The 22,954-nt window shown below is 38.3% G+C and overlaps 2 protein-coding genes across 26 annotated transcripts in view; one reads left to right on the top strand and one right to left on the bottom strand.

The window, feature by feature from the left end:
- NRCAM (neuronal cell adhesion molecule) overlaps positions 1–22,954 on the bottom strand; it is a 255,311-nt gene that overhangs the window by 143,905 nt on the left and 88,452 nt on the right. The window contains exon 1 of one of the 25 annotated variants that reach the window (XM_036327475.1): positions 6,454–6,535. The exons of the other annotated variants lie outside the window; for them this stretch is intronic. The gene's annotated coding sequence lies outside the window, so the exon portion shown is untranslated. Of the gene's footprint in view, positions 1–6,453; positions 6,536–22,954 lie in introns of those variants that run through there. 25 annotated transcript variants of the gene reach the window in all.
- On the top strand, positions 10,774–11,332 carry LOC118665983 (40S ribosomal protein S24-like). Its single transcript, XM_036327500.1, has one exon. The coding sequence runs from the start codon at positions 10,820–10,822 to the stop codon at positions 11,210–11,212; it is 393 nt and encodes a 130-aa protein (XP_036183393.1). The 5' UTR covers positions 10,774–10,819; the 3' UTR covers positions 11,213–11,332.

Genomic DNA, 22,954 nt, shown 5'->3' with positions numbered 1-22,954 from the left:
GCATGTTCATTGAACTGAATTTGAGGTCTTTTCATAATACTCTGGAAGGAAAAAGAAATGAACCACCACAGAAACAAAATAAAATGGGTTCCAAACACAACTCTAATGTAGCTTAAGCAATGTCGATCCTGCGTTTCCCATGATAATGACTGGCACCTGGGACCTCCAAATGAGGATTCTGTCTTCATTTCTTGGTTATCTATGCAAGCACGGATTGTCAATTTTAGTTACACTGGGTTTTTTGAACCAAGGGGAACTTTATTAACTTAAAAAGATAAAAGCACAGGAATTCAAACAGGACTTTAAATTATGGCTTGGGAGGACCCCCAATCATACCTAAGCCTACCATTACAAGTTTCTCTGTAGTAGTGTCTGGGTCGAGGGGTCTATTCCTGGTCATTACCATAATGGCTTTGGGAGTCTCAAATCTCCCTGTTCTCTAGATCCGTCTCCCAACTAGAGAATTGGAAACCCTGGTCTTACAGAAATCTGAAATACTATTAGTTCCAGGTCACTAACTAAAGTTAAGTCCGAATATGAAGCTGTCCATTTAAAAAGAGGTCATCTTTAATGCAACCTGACCTGTATTAAACTAGCCATTATTTCTAAATAAAGCAGTTAAATTATGAATTCAATAGCTTACCAGGTGACATTCAGCAAATTACTTCCCCTCTGAGTACAAAATGGGGTTAATAATCCCGACCTATCTCTCAAGGTCTCTGGAGACAATTCGCTTAGGAATTGTCTAAGTGCTGTATAAATGTTGCTGGTGTTATGAGAGATTGGTTTTATTGTCATCAGAATGCCACCATCATAAAAAGGAATTCAGAGGTTTAGTAGGAGGTAAATTAACAAAGCAAGGTCTATGCAAATACAAGAGCCCTCTGACCTTGGATCACTGAGCTTGACAAACTGCACAGATCAGAATGTAAATGAAGTCTGCATTTTCAGAGACAGAATTCCTTTGCTTTGAAAATCATTACTTTGGAAGCAAAACAACCATTTGCGATGTCCACCACTTTTTTTTTTCTTCGTTATTCGCATTGATACTCCCAGCATCATTTGCATTAAAGTATGACATTGGAGAATCCAAGGCCTTCCTTTCTGAATCAACTCTCTGGCATACCCAGGAAACACGCCTATCAGTAGACATGGGCTGCGTAGGCAGTCTACTTCTTTCATTTTAAGTTTTTTTTTTTTAAGTGTGTGATCCATGACTTTCATTACTTTTAGAGAATATAAATTCTCTTCCTCAGTTAAATTTCCATGATTCATTCATGTATTTGACAAATAGTTACTACTGAGGACCTAGTCCTGGTACAGGGGTGGGCAAACTTTTTGACTCAAGGGCCACAATGGGTTCTTAAACTGGACCGGAGAGCTGGAACAAAAGCATGGATGGAGTGTTTGTGTGAACTAATATAAATTCAAAGTAAACATCATTACATAAAAGGGTACGGTCTTTTTTTTTTTTAGTTTTATTCATTTCAAACGGGCCGGATCCAGCCGGCGGGCCGTAGTTTGCCCATGGCTGTTAGGTCCCAGGCACTGTCCTAGGTGCTGGAGACAGCAGTAATAAAGAAGGCAGGAAGTCCTGCTCTCCCATGGCTTACTATATTCTAGTGGGGTGGAAACAAATGGTAAGCAAAACAAGTAAGCAAGTAAATATAATATGTTGGAATGAAAAAATAAGGCATGGTGAGAGGATGAGAGTGCAAAGATAGGGAAAGGCTACAATTTTAGATATGGTGGTCAGTGATAAACCTCCTTGAGAAGGTGTGCCTTGAGGAAAGATGTGAGGGACTTGAGGGTGAGAGCCATTGGGAAAGAGCTTTGCAGGTAAGGTGAGGGTTCCAGGCAGTTTGAACAACTGTGCTGAGATAGGCTGAAGGGGAGTAAGCTGAGACAGGAGGGCACATAGAAGGCTATTACAACAGTTCAGAGCAGATATTTGTGGCTTGATCCATGAGGGTGGCACATTAGGCTTTTAATTATTAATATCATCCTTCTTCATCTAGCTGTGGTTTCTTACTTGGATTACTTCTCAGCAGGTATTTTTTCTTTAACACCTTCCCTTCCATTCCCTTCCTGTCAATAATAATATTTTCCCTCTATCAGACCATCTTAGAAAGGATCAGAACATGCCACATTTGGATGTAGTCAAATCAGCAAGTGAACTCTGTTAAAAGATAAATGGAGGCATATTACACAATTGTAAGAGTTTATTTGAGGAAAACTCTATTTGAATCAGACAGCATCCAATCTAACAGATACAAAGGAACTCTGAGGAGCTATATAAAATGAAATACTTTTATAGGCAGAAGGAAGTTGGGAACAAGGCAAAAAAGCCAGCTGGTTACTAGATTACTTTCTTTTAGGGGATGGCAAGAGTCTATCAGGCAGATTACCTAACTATTGCTGATAAAGCGATTCCTGATTGACTGGTTTAAGGTTCCATTTCTAGGAGAGCTGAAACTGTAAGTTAAGTCTTATTAACATAAGTGACTCCATTTTGGGTCTGTTGTCTTGTTTTGAACACTGCTCTCCAAAAGCACAAGTGGCTTGATAGGGTTCTATCAAGGTTCTCAGTAAAGACACCTGCCACTCTTCAACTGGCACTGCACCACAGCACAGACTGTGGAGCGAAAGCCCCACCCCTGAAGTGGGGGTGGGTGGGGTGAGGAGCGATTGCATTGGGCACAGAAGTCCAGGAAGAGGCCAACAGCTTCGATTTTCAGGAACCTCTACAAATCTGCTTGCATGCTGAGTCCCACTAGGAATGCACAAAAACAGTTTTTGAAGCAAAGTATTACCCTGTTTTTCTATGCTCTTATGTCCATATGAACCAAAGAAAGGCTTACTGCCTTTTAACTGTGTGTAACACTTAGTGCTTTAAAAAATATCTTTAGCCAGGACCACTTTCATTAGACTCCAGGTACCGGGCAAGCCTAAGTGTTAAGCCCTGATTCCCACGAAACAATAAGGGCAGACATTCCCTTCACGAACAGAAAGGAGGTGGCCACACTGGAGCGCAGTTCCATTGTACTCTAGGAAGGAAGTGACAGTGGCCACTGTCCTGGTGCAAAAAGGAAGAAAACACGTTCGTCTTTACAGCCAACCCAGAGGAAAAGTTCTTAGCAACTTCAGGACCAACGGTGAAGGAAGAACGTGCAAGCAGAGAGCTCTTGAAATTCTGTGGCAGCTCCTCTAGGTAGCTGGGGGTACTCTTACTTTTTAACTGAGTCTCATTTTTTTTGCAGAATAAACAGGAATGAGAACTTCCATTCTATAAATGAAATAACATGACATTTATTAATGGATTATTACTTTAAATAAATGATCTCTCTTTTCTTCATTTTGGCTGATTGACCAGAGAAAAATACCTCTTAACATTTAGAAAAAATTGTGGTTTTTTTCCTGAACTTGAGGTCTACCCTTGAGCCCTAGTTCCTTCAAGCATTTCCATTTCCTGTTCCTGCATCTGCTTCGGGGCCTTCCTCAATGTCACCTTCTCAGTGAGACCCTCTGTGGCTGGCCTTGTCCAAAATGGCAATCTACACCCAACCCCATATCCCATTTCCCTGCTTTATCTTTCTCCTTAGCACTAATCACCATCTAACATATTACGAATTTTATTGATTTATTCTGTTTGCTGTTTTTATGCGTACAGAGATTTTTGTCTGCTTTTGTTCGTGCTATATTCCCAGTGCCTAAAACAATGTCTAGCACATGGAGAACATGAATAAATGTCTACCGAATGAATTAGAGTGATCAGATAATAATCTTAACTTGAAATGTTATACTTAAAAGGTCAATTTTGGCTAGCACATGCATAGAGAGATACCTGGAAGGATACACAAGAGACTGATAATAGTATTTAGTTTTAGGGAAGACTCAAGGGGGAAATTTACGTATCATTTCAGAGCTGAACGTACTATCCACATCTTAAGATCACTAGAATGTCTTTATTATTACTAAGAGATATCCGGATGATATGAATTATGGGCCATTTAAAAAAATATGTTTTTATTGATTTCAGAGAGAGGAAGGGAGAGGGAGAGAGAAATAGAAACATAAGTGATAAGACAGAGTCATTGATTGGCTGCCTCCTTCACGCCTCTCTACTAGCCCACAATCTGAGAATCGAACTGTGACCTCCCAGTTCATAGGTTGATGCTCAACCACTGAGCCACACTAGCTGGGCAAATTATGGGTTTTAAATTCTTTTTATAATCTTCAATTGTAAAAAAAAAAAACACTAAATGTTCATGTAAAATTAGTTAACAATATAATATGTATAAAAATCTACATGTAAACATATACAATGTTTTTTGATGAGGCATTCAAAGTTAATACAAAAAGACACATCTGATTACTCTTCTACTTTTCTAGTGCTCACAGACCTCACAGGTAACAGGATTAACAGATCTGGCCAGTACCAAAGTAGATGAAGACTTCCCAATCATCAGGATATTTTGAACACTGCAAAACTTTATTTGTACTAACAACATGGTGGCAAGTATTTCAGTTGGGGCCAAGGCTTGAAAAGTATTTCAGTTTTCCTCTGAATTTCAGAGTGAGGCTATAATACAATTTAGTATCCATAATGAGATTTCCTGAGAAAAAAATGAAAGAAACCATGAAAACCAGAGTGCAGTCAGGAAAGTCAGAGAGAAGTGGGTTGACAAAGTTGTAGAGTTAGACCATCACAGCACAGTTATTTAAAGAGTAAGGAAATTCAGAATGAAAAGAAAGCAGACCTGGCAAGTGAATGCAACTTGAAATAAATATTGTTCCCAATGTAATTCAGGTAAACAAGAGACCTGGGGCCATGTGTCATATATAGGGAGGATTTATAGATTGGATAGTGTATTTTCTGGGAATGGAATGTGCCCTTGGAGTCACGAAGCGTGGCCAATTTCGCAAAACAGGAGACAAGGGAAAGAAGCGCTGGAGGGATGGAGACTTGTTTAGATGAGAGAAAAGGAAGCATGGACCTCATGAATCACGTTGCCCGTATCCCACAATTCTTTAAACATCTCTTGGCTGCTTTAGTGTCTTTTCTCCCTTTTCTCTCACTCTCTTGATTACTCCACTTTCCAGCCAAGGCTTTGATTTTATTTTTAATCCACCTAACGCCAGCTGTTGCCAGAGCCTTCCTATTATAGGGCTTAGTTCAAACAGTCTGATCTTTAAAGCAAACAGCCAGTACGGGGGGCCAACACGGTGTTTTGGAAAGAGCACGGGCCAGAACGCCTGAGTCAGAATTCAGCTCTGCTTGGGGTGCAGCTCTGAATCTTCCTGAACCTCAGTTTTCTCATCCTGAAGACGGGAATAAGGAGACCTGCCCTTTCTGCAGAAGATAGTTAAGAGGATCAAACTAGATAATGCATACTGAAAAGCACTATATACAAATGTAAGTTAATTTTACAGTGATTTTAATGCTACTTTACTACTGTCAGCGGAAAATATGAATAGAAAAAGAAAATAGCAGAATGTCTTCTATACACTTGCTCTATTGTCCAGCTGTAAAAAAATTCAGATATTGGAGATTGTTAGGGGTGTTTTCAAAGATGCAGAACTTTGTTGCATTACTATAATTACACGATGTTTTATTTCATGATTCAAAAAACTGAGATAGTGCATATAATCTTACAGGTGATCTTTGAAGGTACTTCATGAGCTAAAGCTAACAAATCCAATTACAGCATTTATAAAAAAAAAACTTGCCCCTAATCTTTTTCTCATCCTCTTGATCACTGAATTCTCTGGAACACAGGAAAATTAACACAGGAAACTGAGGGGAAACTCTCAAACTAGTGCAGAAAGAATTACAATGTAATTCTTTTTTAAATTAAAAAGACAAATGGATAAAGCTTGGGCACGAAGGTACTGCATTGTAATAATAAAAACAAACAAACAAACAGGAATGCAGCAGATAAGAGAGAATACGTCTGGCTGGGAAATTGTCTTCGGATAATATAAAAAAATGGCCCATGATAACACTATGAACAAATATGTATACACAGAGTGACAAAAATACATTGCAATTACATGTTAACACACCCTATTGGTGTGCCCTTATAGCAAACACAAACCTACTAGCATTTATTTTTCTTTACACCGTGTTTTTATTTTATTAGTACAATACTTGAAACTAAATCTGTTATTGCCTTGCCCAAGTTCTTGTTTTAAGTGTTTAACAAGCTCTGTGAGAGATACTGACCTTCTATTCCAACTCCACTAACCAGATCAGCACGCTAAATAAAAACAAATCAATGAACAGAGAACATGTTTCAAGCAAGCCTTTACAGTGGGAATACACCTCTGATTTTGGCTTCAGTTTTAAACAAATCATTAAAATGATACCTGAGAGTGGGAACAAAAATCAATCAGTCCCAGTTAGGAGTCAAACATCACTTCCCTCTGCACAGAAACAAGCACAGATATTACCTTACAAACGAAGTTATCTTACTGCCTCCCGCTCCCTCCAGTCGCAAGAGAAAACTCTTCAACGAAGTGCCCATCCCGGCACATTTCTGCAGATAAAACGTTGGCAACTGAACCTGCTGTGGCCTGACCATGTGCAGGGAAATGTTAAAGTCCTCTGGCAGCCAATCCAAAGCTCCTCAGACCTCTGGGGCCTCCCAGGGCGATCAGCCTGGCTTTGTGGCAATACAATGGGGGTTAAACATTTCCTCGTCTCCATTCAGAAGCTAGAAAAATCTGCTTAGTTGCTCAAAATTATTTAGCAAAATACACACAGGCTCTGGTTTGGTAGTATCATTGTTTTAAGAAAGAAACCACCTTATTTTCGCCTCTAGGGGGAAAATGTAAAGCATTATATAATTTCTCCTTTGTTTTAAACCTAGTATTAAATCAAAATAGCATTTTAGAATTCCTATCTGGTCATGTGTAAAGATTTTTTTTCTTTACAGGACACAGTAACTGCTTGAGACCGAATTGTTTATTTCAGCATCAAGACTTACTTCTCATACACATCTACTTGCCATCCATATAACTCACAACAATAAGTTCTACCTTTGTCCTTCCGTGGTAGCCTAGAGACTCTATTTGCTTTAATTAATGAATGTGAGATCTAATTAAATAAATATAACTTTTTATTTCTCTCTTTTCTCCTACCTATTTATTTCTCAATTTCATTCCTCCTTTAGGCTTCTCTAGTCTCTATTGTATTTACCTATCAAACTGTAAAAAAATGTTAAATGTTGATTATTATTATTATTCTTGTAAGTCATATATTACTGATATATAAGTACACAAACAAAAATAGTTAACAAGTATTTTCATTAGAGTCCTATATATACGTCAGAGTTATATTTCATGTTAAAAAGACCTAAAGAAAGTAATATTGACAGAGCCATGAATCCTTAAGCCACCTGCTTTTGCTTGAGTTTCTAATGATTATTTTTCAAGCTTTAAGGTTTCCTGGAAAAACTTTGAGAAAAAGCAGGTTTACAAGTCATTCACGGGCCACGAAAGTGTCCATTTACTATATTTTCTATTACAGTTATTCATTTCCTAAGAACAAATCTAAAAATCTGTTCCCCGTTGATTATAGCAATTGTCATGAACAATGGGTGGAGATATTTCTTTGAAGCTCTTTTCAGCACTTCTAAAGACCTGCTTAGAATAATGCTTTTCTTCACAAAAGCACAACCAAAATGTAACACAATCTCCCTCAAAGCATATTGTCAGGGGGATCAACAACAACCACAGCCACATGACCTCTAAAGCCCAACCCAGGAGAGACATCAGGATCCTCCCTGGGTCCTACCTCTGCACAGCTGCTCCCATGCTTACCATATTCAAATTAGCTTTACATTAGCTGACAAAAACTTGAAAATCATAAAATAATTTTCTGATTTTTTTTTTTACTTAAAAAAAATATATGCATATGGGGGAAAGCCTTGAAAGATATTTCCTCCTGGCATATCTGCTGCTCTATGTATGTGTTATTAGTGGTGCCAGCTGATAGGGAGCCCAAATAATCAGCTGCCCAAGTCACCAATATCCCACACACTGGTGGTCCCAGAAGCTGGTTGGAGAGTAGGATTTCTACCTGTTACCCCTTTTGGTATTTTCCAACCATTTCTTGGGAGTGAATTTTATAAATCTAAACATTCCCATTGGAAAGTAGAATGTGGCTATGTTTTTCTGTTAATATGTTAACATAACCTTATCTTTTCCTAGTTAGCTATTCCCACAAGTATCAGAAAGGCTCATGCAGGAATTGGAAAGAAGGCTGCATTTTAAAGAACAGTGTAAGGACTACTTCAAATGGTGCTTTAAACTGTGATTGTGCTCTGAACAGCAAGGGCTGAATGGAGGAGAGCCGCGTCTGATTATACAGCCTGCCTGACCGAGCCTAATCAGAATTATTTCAGCACACTGCTTCACTGCGGCCACAGGCCCATTAAACGCTAAACGCTTCTGCAGGCCCATTTCTTGCTCTGTCTCCCACTGTGACCTGTTACTTTTCAACAGTAGTTACTCAGTGGTAACTACTCAAAACATTTTCTGACAAACAGAGGTGCTGGGTTTCCTAGGCTCCTCAAAATCCATAATAAAATCTGTCATTTTATGACAAGAATGGGCATTGTCCACTTTAAAGCAGTGCCACTGGGACTGCCCTGCAGAAGAGGGCCCTTTGAAGTAATTCTTTCACCTCGCAATATATTTTCATGAAGAAAAGTTGAAGTTGACAGCTATTACTCCTTCCACAAAAGCTGCTTTGTCTTCAAAAATTTAATTTTGGATATTTCATTTTAAACTCCTCAGACTATTAACTCATCATTCTGCTTAACACATCCTTCTCAAATAGGTAGGTCCATGTTGGGGACCAGGTGAGGCAACATACGGCACCAAAATGTATCTTCTTTTTGTTTCCCATATGCAGTCTTTCAGACTGCACAGGCTTATCCATGTCTGACGTGTAACTGATTTTCTACATGCTATGACCTGGTACCCACCTTAATTTAAATACATAATAAAATCAAATGCGTTCTCTTAACAGATACAATTCTTCATTTAAATCTAAAATTATGAAAATAGACTTTTATTAAAATAGATACAACCAGAAATTTTCAGTTTCGAAACAGTTACTTTCTCTCCAAATTGTATAGTTCTAAATACCATAATGCATGCGTAGAATATTCAACCTCTGTGCCTCAGGCTCCTCATCTGTAAAATGAGGGTAATGCAGAACCATTATCATAAAGTTGCCAGGAGGATTACATTAGTTATATTTGTAAATCACTTAGAACAGTTCCTGGCACAGAGGAGATGCTACATATTTATATTAAATAAATAAAAATAAATACCATCTATGAATTAGAAAATGAGCAATGATTCTTTCAGGCATTCTTCTAGAATGGAAGTATTCTACCCTGAACTATTAATTTACCTTCATGACCTTTATTTTTGTCATTAGTTAACAGGCTTTTATATTTGCCCAAGTTCACATTCATTGTCAATTTTCTGCAACATTTTTAAAGTATTCCCAGCGCAGAAATGATGAATGCTTTTCTTTTGAGTTCCCTTACAGGGAGAAAAAAGGATGCCAATTAGCTGGTTGCATGTGAGATAAAACATTTTGCTAAAGTACCTCTAAACTGAGTGGGAAAAAGGAATTAATTAGTGAAATACTATGCTACCCACAAGTTCACGGGCATTAATGGGCATGTTTCTCAAAGATGCAGATCTGCATGGTAGAGACATGGTAAGCGCCAGGGCATTTGGTGAAAGTGTCACAAGAGCCATCTGTTTCTGAAAACAGTACAGAGACCCAGGAACCCCACAGATAATATGATGGCACATAAGACTGACATCCTATTGTTTTTTCATAATTTACTGGTAGGCAAAGTGCCGAGATTCTAAAGGCATTGTGATGCTGAGTTAAGGAGGGAGATTGAGAGAAAATGTTAAGTTTAATTTCTCCCTAAGAAATGAAATACTAAGCAATATGATTTTAATTAAATAAATTTAAATTTAATGTAATTTCTCCCTAATAAAAAAAGCAAGAAGATATCTTTTAAGGTAAAGTTGAGCTTGGAGGGGAGGGGATGGTAAAAACTATTGCAATATCTCATTTTTTTTTGTACCTCTCAGACCTAATTTTCACTTCTCAAAGAGTGATATCATCTCCACCGAAAATGCGTATGTTAGATGTTTGAAAAGCATTTATATCACCTCATTGTTGACTATAAAATTTTATATTTATATTTATAATGGAGCTTATTATTTGTTCTTCATCTACGTTTTTAGGTTTGTCTACTTGATCTGTTATTTTTCTAGTAGATGTAAGCTAAAATCCTCTACTACGATGGTTCACAAATCTTTCAGATTTTGTTTATATAATTCAAAGATGGTTGCTAACGCCATAGAAAATTGTGGTCATTATACGTTTCTGGTAGATCATATCTTTTAAAAATAAAATATGAATTATCTCTGCCCTCTCAAAAAAAGAATTGGTACACTTTTAAATATTGCAAGAGAACAGCAGAGATTTATTTTCTTTCTGAATCTGTGCACTATCAAAACATTCATTACTTCTCAGCTCCTTTTCTTTTTCTCAATTGCCATATCCCTCTCACTTCTCCTGGCCCACCTTATTTAGAGTATATATATTTATTTAGAATGGTTTGTAAAAAAATATTATATATATTTTAAATATAATAAATATATATTTATTTTTTGAAAAAAATTCTGGTATTATTACAATTAAGAATGATTCTGTAAGAAAATAATTTTTCGCTTTTTTTTTTCCTCCCTGGCTGCTTGAAGACCAACCTTCATCATGAATGACACAGTAACCATCCGGACCAGGAAGTTCATGACCAACAGACTACTTCAGCGGAAGCAAATGGTCATTGATGTCCTTCACCCTGGGAAGGCAACAGTACCCAAGACAGAAATCCGGGAAAAACTAGCCAAAATGTATAAGACCACACCGGATGTCATCTTTGTGTTTGGATTCAGAACCCACTTTGGTGGTGGCAAGACCACTGGCTTTGGCATGATTTATGATTCCTTGGACTACGCAAAGAAAAATGAACCCAAACACAGACTTGCAAGACATGGCCTATATGAGAAGAAGAAGACCTCAAGAAAACAGAGAAAGGAACGCAAGAACAGAATGAAGAAAGTTAGGGGGACTGCAAAGGCCAACGTTGGTGCTGGCAAAAAGTGAGCTGGAGATTGAACTACAGAAGGAGTAAAGATTCTTCGGTGACTTTATCTGTGATGGTTGTGCAGATTTTTCATGAGAGATTTAATAAACTATAAACTTTAAAAAAAAAAAAAAAAAAAAGAAAAGAATTTTTCAAATAAAATTTATCAGAACACTGCACATCCTTAACAAGAATACTAAAATGGACCAGAATTTCTTGAACACTATATCTTTGTAACACTTTATATAGAGTTCCTTTATGGTAATTCATGTATTTATCAATATATTAAACAATATGCACTAGATTTAAAACATGTCTAACTGCATTGCATTTAAAATCTTAGAATTATCTTTATATACATGAAAATGTATCAGATAATTTAAAGAATAGAACAGCAATAAGGTAGTCCAAACAGGGGTAGAAGTGAGGAGAGTAAAGAAGGAGGTTGTAAGGAATAGAAAATATATTAGGTATCACACCATACGAAATGGCCATTTGATAGGTCAAAAAAGGTCAAGCATCAATAATTTCATAAGATTCAACCTAACTACTTGCCTGGGACTTCCCATCTCCAGTAATATCCAAATTATTTAACAGAAATACAGCCCAGGTTCCCAGAGCAAATAATTCCCATTGCTTTTATAGGTGTAAAACAAGATTTATAGCCATTTTCTGGAAGTTCAGTTGATGTAATCAATGACCTCGAACAACCAAGACATTGCTGAAGTGTGACTGAGTGGTGAAGTAATTTTTCCTACCTCTTTTTAATTATACACTTACACACACACACACACACACACACACACACACACACACACCTTTTCTAGAATTAATCTTCCCTGAATATATCTCTGTATAAGAATACATTTAAGTTCATTTTTTTTTCAAAATGAGTTTACTTGTGACATCTGAAATCTTGTTTGAATAATACAGAAGCAATTCATTCATAAAAATAGGTTTGACAATTCTACTCTAACAAAATTCACCAAAATCACCCAAGCTGGAAGAGATCTTTTTAATCACACATTTTCAAATCTTTTCTGAATTGTAAAATCTACCAACTGCTCTAAGAAAAATTCTCAATGAATGGATTCTCTTTCATTTCTCAATTGTTACAAGGATGTTTGTGGGACACATTACAAATCAGACTCCCTTAGATTTATTTTAGTAGTCCAAGCAATAGATGAGTCATGAATGACTTGAAGGATGTATTGAAAGTATGAAATGCTAACTCAAGAAAATTCAGAAACCCCTAAACACATACAATAGGAAGTTCAAGAATCCAGGTTAAGAGTCCCTAAAAGATCAATGCAACTCTTTTAATTGAGTTTTCCTTTTCTGTCACAATTCATTCTACTCATCTTTTTTTCCTTAGACAACACTATAGAAAACAATAAAATTCTTCAATATCCTCCATCTCCAGTGTATCAGAGTTTCCTTACAGTTCTTGTCTGAATGTGTATGTGTGTATGATTTAACACAGTTGCAATGTTGACATTTTTAATTTTTAAAATTGACATTATATCATAAATATTTTTCATATTGCTAATAGTATTGAGAATTATAATTTCAAATGAACACCCAATATCCCACCGTAATACTGTGCCACAATTTTTATCACCAGACTCCAAGGACTTTTGAAAAACTTTTCTTCAAATAATAATAAATAAATAATCTTTATGGATTCACCATTCCACATTATTTTTAAATGGTTGCATTATTTCAGTGCAACCAGAAGTGTATTGTGGTTACCTTAACATGTTGTAGTACTGGAACTTACCTTAAAATATTTTGGCCAGTTCAATAGGTGTAAAGACATATTAATGTTCCCAAATTAAGCATGTATTATTGGGATGTTGAAGAGATTTCCATTACCTATATCAGTGATGGCGAACCTATGACACGCGTGTCAGAGGTGACATGCGAACTCATTTTTTTGATTGATTTTTCTTTGTTAAATGGCATTTAAATATATAAAATAAATATCAAAAATATAAGACTCTGTTTTACTATGGTTGCAAATATCAAAAAATTTCTATATGTGACACGGCACCAGAGTTACGTTAGGGTTTTTCAAAATGCTGACACGCCGAGCTCAAAAGGTTCGCCATCACTGACCTATATAGTACTTAGACTGTAATTCAAAATCCTTTATCCAGCCCCTACCCATGACTCCAAGATGTTATTCCATGTGTCTTAAGTACACACAGGCTCTTCCATATGAACAGGTGTATGGTCCCCGCCCACTCCAGCTTTGACCACGTGTGTTGACTGTTGGCAGACATCACCCTTGGAAGGTGCTCCTCACTCCTCTCCCTTTGTTTAAATCTCTCCCTTCCATCAACACAGAGGTCAAATCCATTTGCCCCCACGACAATTTGACAGAGGTATGCAGTCATCAGGGAACTGCCTCCCTGTCCTTAGACTTTATCATCTAGCACTTATATTTCCTATCTATTTTTTTACTTACTTTTTAAAAAATGCAATTGTCTCTTCTTCCCAATTTTATAAGCTATTTCTATTAACTCTAACACCAAGCATTGTGCTTTGAACACAGTAGGTCCCTGTTAACTGTTAGACCAATCAGTGAATGTCTAAGTATGGCTATGCTTTCCTGCATATGACTCTGAATATGAACTCATATATAATTTGAGATAAATACATTCAAATACAACCTTCCTCACCTCCTCACATATCCACTAGCATGAATAATTAGTTCTTGCCTGTATGCCTTTTCTTGCATGTTGTCACTTCCTGTTCTTCTGTACCTCCTGTCTTTCCTTTAATATCTTTCAATCATTCCCTCATTTCCACCAATTCAGATGTCAATATATTTCTTTTTTCCTAAAGCTTACTTCTTCCTCAGTTATTATGTCATCTTTCCATTTCTTTTTCAGATCATTTATTCTATACATTCACAGAGGGACCTAGTGGTTAAGAACTTTGGGGGCAGACAGTCCTGGGTTCAAACTCTGGCTTTGTCCCTTTACCAGTTTGTAACCTTAGGCCATTTTGCCTCTTCAAATTTCATTTTTTTCCATGTGTAAGTGGCCCTAATAGTAACCTACCTCAACAAGGCTCAAGGAAAAAACCTTCCAATATATGCAAAACATCATCTTATTTATTTATAAATGCTTAATGTTAATTTACTTTTATCAATCTGCCTGTTTTATAAATTGTTTATTTTAAAATTTTGTCATTTCTCCCAATCATTCTTATTTTCCAACTATTTATCATACAATTCCTCCCTACCTTTTCTTCCCTTTCTTCATTATTAGTTGAAAAAGAAAATGGAAATAAGTAATTAATTAGTAAAGAAAAACTGTAATGAAATTATTAACAGAATAGAATAATTGGAAGCAATTTTATTTTCCTATATCTTCTTTATCCAGGGCTTTCCATTACCTTTTTTCTTTCCAAGTTCATTGCATACCTTCTATTTCATATGTGTGTTTGCTTGTGTGTGTGTGTATGTATATATATGTGTATATATGTATGCATATACACATGTGTGTATATATATATACATATATGTGTGTATATATAGTCATTACTGCAAAGCTTACACACTTCTTTAACTCCTTTTATTCATAACCATATTCCCAAATATAATGTATTTATAGTTGGCATTTCTAAAACTCACTACTGTACAAAGCCATCCTTTTTATGGTATTAAAATATCCATAGAGGAAACAGAAAAATGACAAGATGTGTGACCATCTCTGGGAAAGGATAGGGGAGGTCCTCCTAGATTAAAAGAATAGGAGCAAAGGTGAGGAAGGGACAGAAAGACCAGATCTGGCCTGACCCGGAAAGAGCTCATTGATATGGGGCTTTGTCGCTGGCGAAATACATGATCATATCACAGTCCTGCCTGAGGCGAGAAACCTGACTCAGAGGCATGACCCACTGGGCAGCTTGCGCCTGTGACTGACTCACACACCTGAAAGAGGGTTTGCTAGCAAAAGCCACCCTCCCCACTGGATTTCGTTCAATGATTTTAAAATATATATAAAACAGTATGTAGTAATTAAGGAATAATAAAATGGGAGCCCTTGATATATTTAATATTATATGTAAGATGAGGAAGGAGCAATGGGGAAATCTGACAATAGTGATGTAATAAAAGATGGCATGTGCTGAGTCTGTCTACCACTGTTTTAGGCATAAGTACACCTAGTAACTAATTTAACCCTCACAATAATATGATGATGTGTTTCCAGTGACTGCTGCCATTTTACAGAAGATATCTAGATGGTCAAAGAGGTTACATACCCAGCCTAAGCCACACAGCAAGAAAACCGTGGAGCTGGAATTTGTCAGTGTACAAACCTTAGTGTAAGTGGCTCATGTGCATTTCTTCAGACCACAGGTATCACATCAGAATGTGTATTAAACTTCGAAATGACCAAGCCATTCAAATCATGACTCACAACTGGCTCTATGAAACGGTACATGCTTCTGCCACTAATGATGTATTTTCCTTCACCAGACATATAGAACCCCCATCCCCCTTTTTTCCCTGATAACATTTTTTTAAAAAGGACAAGGGAGTGGATACTTCCACTTTCAATTCCTCACCTAGCTGATTCTGGTTCACGCCCTGTGAATCTGTTCTGTCAACTGCTGCTGCTGCTTTTTTTTTTTTCTTTTTTTTTTTAGCTTTCACTGCAAAGACAAGGGGCTGGCTGGTTGGCTGCCAAATAGGAAAAAGTAATTTTGAGAATGCTTGGGTGAGTTCAGATTTAACTATTTTAATCTCTCTCCCATCCTTTAGATTCAGGAAGTGCTTAGCTACTTATCTCACACAGAAGTCTCCAAAGATCCCGGCAGGATTTTGTTCCTTCAAAGCTAATTCCAAAGTGGTGGAGTAAAAAAAATAAATAAAAAATGCTCTTTCGTGGTTTTCGGATTAATTTTTTTCCTCCAGCCAGAGCACAGAAATCTTAGTATTGCTACAAACTGACTGCAGCGTCCTCCGACACCTCAAATTCCATTCCTGGGAAAGGTCACTGCTCACACATGTGGCTGTGCATGATTCAACATCCCTCCATTAATGGTCCCCGGTCTCCCTTTGTTGCTTAACTCTTTTTCCCTCTTTCTATTTTCCACAAGCAGCAGAAAGGGTTATCATTGATGGGGATTAGTATCTGGAACAAAAACATATTTTCAATTACCTATCCTAATCAAAACACTAATTCTGAAATTGCCCCTCGTTTACTTGATTTGAAATGACTTCACACACAAATGGAACCCCACAGACCCACTTTGTTCTGGTCTGCATGAATTGCTTGCAGTCCGCGACCCCTGCTTCATCCAAACGATCTCTCTCCAGTTGAAAGTTTTGCTGACCTTATTTTCTATAGTTAATTACTCATATTTAAAGGGTTGTATAATACTATCCAACTCATTTACATAAGCAGGCAATCCACCCTCCAAGTGCCGGTTTCCGGCTGTCTAATCCAATTTGAAGCTTTTTGTGGTGGGGTGTCTGTCATTTGGTATGTTTGTATCCACTCGTATGTTTCCAGAAGAATGGATGCAGTGTTTACAAAAATATAATAATGAAAAGCATAGAAGGCTTTTAAAAGGATGCCAACTAGAGAGATTGGCTGATTTAAAATTATCTGTAGGAATTAACAGCTAAAACTATTAGCCTTTCAACAATATTATGTTTATTAAATCTGGGTTTTGATTGCAAATGTGTTAGAGCTTATAAGATTTTCCTGATTTGCCTTCCCTATCCTCACTATTGTGCTATCCAATCACACAATTTCCCAGATGGATCCTTCTAAGGTCCACTAGAAGCTTAAAAATGTTTGAAAGGATTTTACATGAGGAAACCCAACCTGACTCTATGCACACCCACTGAACTTAAGCTCTCTCATCACCTTACTATATCTTAAAATTTTTTCCAGCTACATTGAAAATTCAAGTCAAGAATTGAACATAGTATCATTTTTACCCAAAAAACAATAGTTTTCATATCTCTTAAATAACTACAAATAATTACAAACAGTTAAATAGATTCTTTTCTTAATTAAGATATGATTTTAGTTATAGTAACTAAATAAGATATAAAATTCCTAAGATGGGCTTTTCAGATAAGTTATAGTGTGGTCAACATATTTAATGTTCCCATAACTCATTTTTGCTGCTATGGAAAGTCATAGCATACCATGTTCTAAAGTGGCAGGGATTCAGGCCACTTAACAGTAAAATTCAAGGAATTATTCATACACTTTAGTACTCCCAAAATTTTGTTTCATGAAATACTAATTCTCTATATATTTATGAAATGACTAGTGTGTGAAATGTACCTTTTGAATGATGTTGTATTAATAGAAATTTTACAGTGGAAGAAGCCATAGAAATTATTTATCTTGCATTTCTCATTTTATAGTTGAAAAAAGCAAGGTAAGTACAATTTAGAAATCAGGGCATCGTTCTTGCTGCCTTTAATTATATGAAAGTCAAGGGTAAAGAAAGGGGAGAAGACAAGAAGTAAGGCTTGATTTTGACTCTATCCAGAGAGTGGGATCAGACTCAATCTATGCAAATTTCAGTGAAACAAACTAGCAGTATCTGATGAACTGGGGAAGAGAGATGTGGGTCCCCTGATAGATTTGACTGTTTATAAAGAAGAAAAAATTGGAATAAAGACTGAATTCAAATGGGAACCTGATTCTTTTACTGATTATATTCTATAGGACATAAAGGGGGACTAGGATGAGAGTATCAATGTCTAGATTCAAGATTCAGCCATGAACCTTGGTGAGCTGTGTGATGCTGGCAAGTTACTCTACCTTACTAGGTAGAAGTTTCTTCAATTAATCAGTGAGGTGTTTGATTTGGTAATTATAAAAACTAAAACTAGCACAAAATTCCCAAAATACCATGGAAAGAGTTTTGTTTCAAAATAAGGAAAACGTGCCCAGTCAGTGTGGCTCGGTGATTGAGCATTGACCTATGAACCAGGAGGTCATGGTTTGATTCCCGGTCAGGGCATGTGACCAGAGTTGCGGGCTCTATCCCCAGTGTGGGGCATGCAGGATGTTTCTATCTCTCTCTCCCTCTTCCTTCTTCTCTGAAATCAATAAAAACATATTAAAAAAAAACAAAACAAGAAAAACTTGCCTAAGTTTTGAAGCTTTTCAAAAATGACATGCATATAATTTACTGTTTTATAATAGCACACTAGGGGCCAGGTGCACAAAATTAGTGCATGGGGGGTGGGAGGGCACGGTTGGGTCCCTCAGGCCGACCTGCACCCCCTCCAATCTGGGAGCCCTCAGGGGATGTCCTATTGACAGCTTAGGCCTGCTCTCCGTGGTTCTCTGCTCTCTGCGGATCTGCCTGCTTGACGCCACCACAGGCCCTGGTGTCTGCTCTCTGTAGGGGCCTGCTTGCCCTTCCCCGCCAGGGCCAGGGGCAAGCAGGGCCCTGCTGTCTGCTCTTGGGCTCGTCGCCGCAGGGGCAAGCAGAGCCCTGGTATCTGCTCTCTGTGGGGACCCTGCGGGGGACTGCTTACCCCTCGCTGCCACAGCCAGGGGCAAGTAGGGCCCTGCTGTCTGCTCACTAGATGCGGGGGACATTTCCACCTTGCCCCCGGCTGCTTGCACGCATGCTGGCTCAGAGCACCTGGATCCTGGGGATGTTCCCGCCCCGCCCCCAGCCACTCAGCACCTGCGAGAGTAGGCCCAGAGTGGCTGGGGGCATTCTGGGACCCCAGTCACTCCGGGCCTACACGCGGGCCTACAGGCTCAGAGCGGCCTGGCTCCCAAGGACACCTGACCCCGGGACGCAAGCGGCCGCCCCGCCCCTGTGTATGCAAATTAAACCGCCATCTTTGTTGGGTTAATTTGCATACTCACTCCTGGTTGGCTGGTGAGTGTCACAGAGGGACGGTCAATTTACATCTTTCTCTTTTATTAGTGTAGATTATAAAATAGTAAATTATATGTTGAATTTTTATAATAGCAACTGATAATTTAGGATTGATCTAAGTACTCCCACAATTTCCTTGCATGATGATGATCCATTGGCTCCTTGCTATGAAGAGAATGCTTTGTCCTCCCAAATTCATATGTTGAACTCTGGTCACCAATGGGATGCTACTTGCAAGTGGGGCTTTAAGGGAAGTCGGGAAGTCATTAGGTCCTGAGGATGGAGCCTTCATGAGTGGGATCAGTGCCTTTATAAGAAGAGACATGAGAGATTCTCTCTCTCCTGGCCTGTGGGATACAGCAAGAAAGTAGCCATCTGCAAACCTGGAAGTCGTTCACCAGGCACCAAATCAGCCAACAACTTGATTTTTGGACTTCCAACTTCCAAAACTATGGGAAATAAAGTTCTGTTGTTTAAGCCACCCAGTCTATGATATTTTGCTATAGCAGCCTGAACTGACGAAGCCAGTCTCCAAATCTTATGTCTCACCCTGGCAGCGCCAGCCTAGAGAAGCTAGGACAGTGTATATATCTGGGGGAGCCCAGGTGTTGAAGCTGGGGAGCAGATAAAAGCAGGTCGTGCCAACTTCCATGGGTTCTAGGAACCACTGATGACATTATGCACAAGATAATGAGATTTTTCTTTAGAAAGGTTTCAGTCCTTCAGTGGCAAGCATGTCAAACTCGAGGCCAACTTCATGCGGCCTGCAGGCTGCGAGTTTGACATGTTTGGTAGAGAACAGGATAGATTTGAGAAATTGCTAGGGAGACTAGCTGTGGTAGTTCAGGTAAGAAATTATGCCGTAGGAGTAAAGAGAAGACAATGGCTGTGAAATTTACTTAAGAGGCCAAGTCAATGAGGAGTGGGGAGAAATCTGACCCAATCTCTTTATTTTACACATAAGGAAACTTAAGGCTGGACAGATTAATTTACTTATTTGAGAATTTAAATTTAACTACTTAGGGGCAGTACAAAAAAAAGCTCTGGTCAGTGTGACTCCGTGGTTAGAGTGCCAACCTGTGCACCAAAGGGTCTCAGGTTCAATTCCCAACCAAGGGCTTGTACCTGGGAAGGGACATGTGTAATAATTTCAACAATAAAGATTTAATTTTTTTTAAAGGGCTCATACCTGGGTTGCAGGTTCAATCCTCAGCCCAGGTTGGGGCAAGTATGGGAGGCAACCAACCAATGTGTCTCCTATATCGATGTTTCTTTCTCTTTATCTCCTCCCCGCTCCCGCACCCCCCCCCCCCCGCCCTCCCTTCCACTCTCTCTAAAAATCAATGGAAAAAATATCAGGATTAATAAAAAAACAACAACACTAAAATTAAAGTCTCTTGACCTCCAGTGCTCTTTTCTTCCCACCACCAGGGTACATATTTTTAACACTCTAAAAATGTTTTTCAGGAGAAAAATAGTATATTATCCTTCTTGGCATTAGTTTTCCTCATTATGAAACATATCTGTAGAGACTAAGTATTTTGTCATCATTCATTAATCCATTTTCCTAACCATTACACAGTCAACTGGCTGGTTTATCCTATTAGGCTGATTTTGAAAAATACACAAATTTATTTTGAAACTTAAACATTCCTTCCTCCCCCCTTCTACTCAGTTGTAAACAGAGGACAAAACACGCTTGGTTTGATATCACCTCTTACAGTGATGGTGTTTTTCTCGCCAATATACATGAGGTTTGGGGAAAGGAAATGTCAAAAAGGCTGGTGTGGGAATACAGATAGTCTAACACCCAGAGTCAGTGGCAACTGAGCCCCTGAAATGTGGGCTGTCTGCACGGAAATGTGCTGTATGAGGACATGTATACACTGAATTATAAAGAGTTGATATGGAAAACACAATGTGAGATATCTTACCAATTATTTAATATTCATTACATGTTGAAATAACATTTTAGATTTACTGGGTTAGATAAAACAGATTCATTTCACCTGTTTCTTTTTTTACTTTTCTAATGTGGCTATTAAAATTATTTTTAAATTACATATGTGCTCATTATATTTCAATTGTACTGTGCTACTCTAGAAATTTACAACATATTTTGAGGAAATATGACATTCATAAACAACATCATAGCTGCCAGGTACATGGTATAAGAGACTGGAGAGATACATTCTGTCTATTTAGTTAGGAATCAGCTCCAATCCCCCAAAGTCTGAGAAAGAAAATCTCAATAAAATAAGAGTCCTGGGTTCCATCTCAGATTCTAGAATGAAAACTATCCTCTGAGGATTCGATTAAAAAGGGCCCTCTAAGGCTATAAATTCCTCAAATAACCTTCAATCCTCACACCTTGCAAGTACTTTCCTTAAGCAAAGAGGCCCAGGATATGTCTGAGGGTTCCCTTTAGCCAGAAACTTGCTTGTGAGGATAGAGCCTAACAGGAAGTTTTGAGCTGCTTCCAAAAATGCGAGGAATCCAAGGCTGGATGCACAAGGCGCTCTCCTTGGTACTGAGATCTTTGCTGTCTGGGCTCTCTGTGCCTGCCAGCTGAGCCCCTCTACTTTGGTCCTACCTTATCTGCTCTGCCCGAACACCCCCAACCCTAACCCCTGTTCATATCTCAATCATCACACTCACTATGTGCTACAGGGTATATTTCTGCATTCATCTCTCCCACAGGACTGAGCTCCTTGAGACTAGGAGCATTCATCTTTGTACACTAAGTAGAGAAGTTGGTATGAAGTAGGCATTCAAGGACTAAACGCTTGGCTCATACGTGTAACTATACTATTTTATAATCTTCTATATTCCCGCTGCTGAGCTGCACCAATTATAGGAAAGGCTTTAAGGAAAAGACTGGCGATGTAATTTTTTTGGTAGGAAGAGATGGTGTGTGTGTGTGTGTGTGTGTGTGTGTGTGTGTGTGTGACACAATGTAAAATTCCAGAGTAGGGGAAGAGAAAGAGCAAAAATCCAAAGGGGTAGCAAGAAGGTATGTTCATGACAAGCTCTGTTAAGCTAAGGATGAGGGTTGTGAAGGAGTGGGAGATAAGACTTATCTAGAAACTAAGGAGATTGCTGTCCTTAGGCAAGGAATTAAGAGCCTCAGAAGATTTCATTCAGGGGACTGACAGGATAAAAGGAGTATTTTAAGGAAAAGTGTACTGTGTGCTGAGAGAGGGTCAAAGAAAAAAAGAGCAATTAAGAATCTACTGGGGTAACGAATGAGGGGAAAAGGCACCTTGGGCTTGATATTGTGGGCAGGGTTTACAGAAATTTAGAACTGGGAAGAAAAGTCTTTAGGGGCAGCCAAGGAGTAGATCTGATGGGAGCACTTTGTTGGCAAAAAGGGGATTTGGGAGTTATGTCATGTGATGGGCAAAAATCCTGAGGTCCCAAAACCTAAGTACAATCTACATTATTTTTTCCAGAAAATTCACAATTGGGCTGATAAATAATTGAATGTTACTTTATGGCCTAGAGACTTGCCAAGGTTTTAGGTTGGTTGTATTTTATTTTTATTATTGCTCTGAGCCTCCTGGGGCAAGAGGGGGTTTTTTAGAACATGAGAAGAGGCCACACAAAAACAGGGCAGGATTGGCTGGGCAGGTGGTGATTTCCTTATTTTCTAGGGTAAGGTAAGCGAGCTACACTGAGTTGGAGGATTGTGACTGATGTTCGTCAGGTGTCTTTGACAGGTGTTTTTCCGTAAGAGCATGCTGACTTGGGCTTAGATTTGACTGAGGCAGCCTCCATTTTGGGGGGTCCCTATACAAGAGACCTTATCAATAGCATCTTTCTTTTCATGGTATTACATAAAACAGATTGCTTATCAGTTACTTGTTGGTTGGAAT

The sequence above is a fragment of the Myotis myotis genome, unplaced genomic scaffold (genome assembly GCF_014108235.1).
Source record: "Myotis myotis isolate mMyoMyo1 unplaced genomic scaffold, mMyoMyo1.p scaffold_m19_p_11, whole genome shotgun sequence".
Taxonomy (NCBI): Eukaryota; Metazoa; Chordata; class Mammalia; order Chiroptera; family Vespertilionidae; genus Myotis; species Myotis myotis.
The sequence above is the reverse complement of the archived record's forward strand: the minus strand, read 5'-3'. Positions and strand labels throughout refer to the sequence as shown.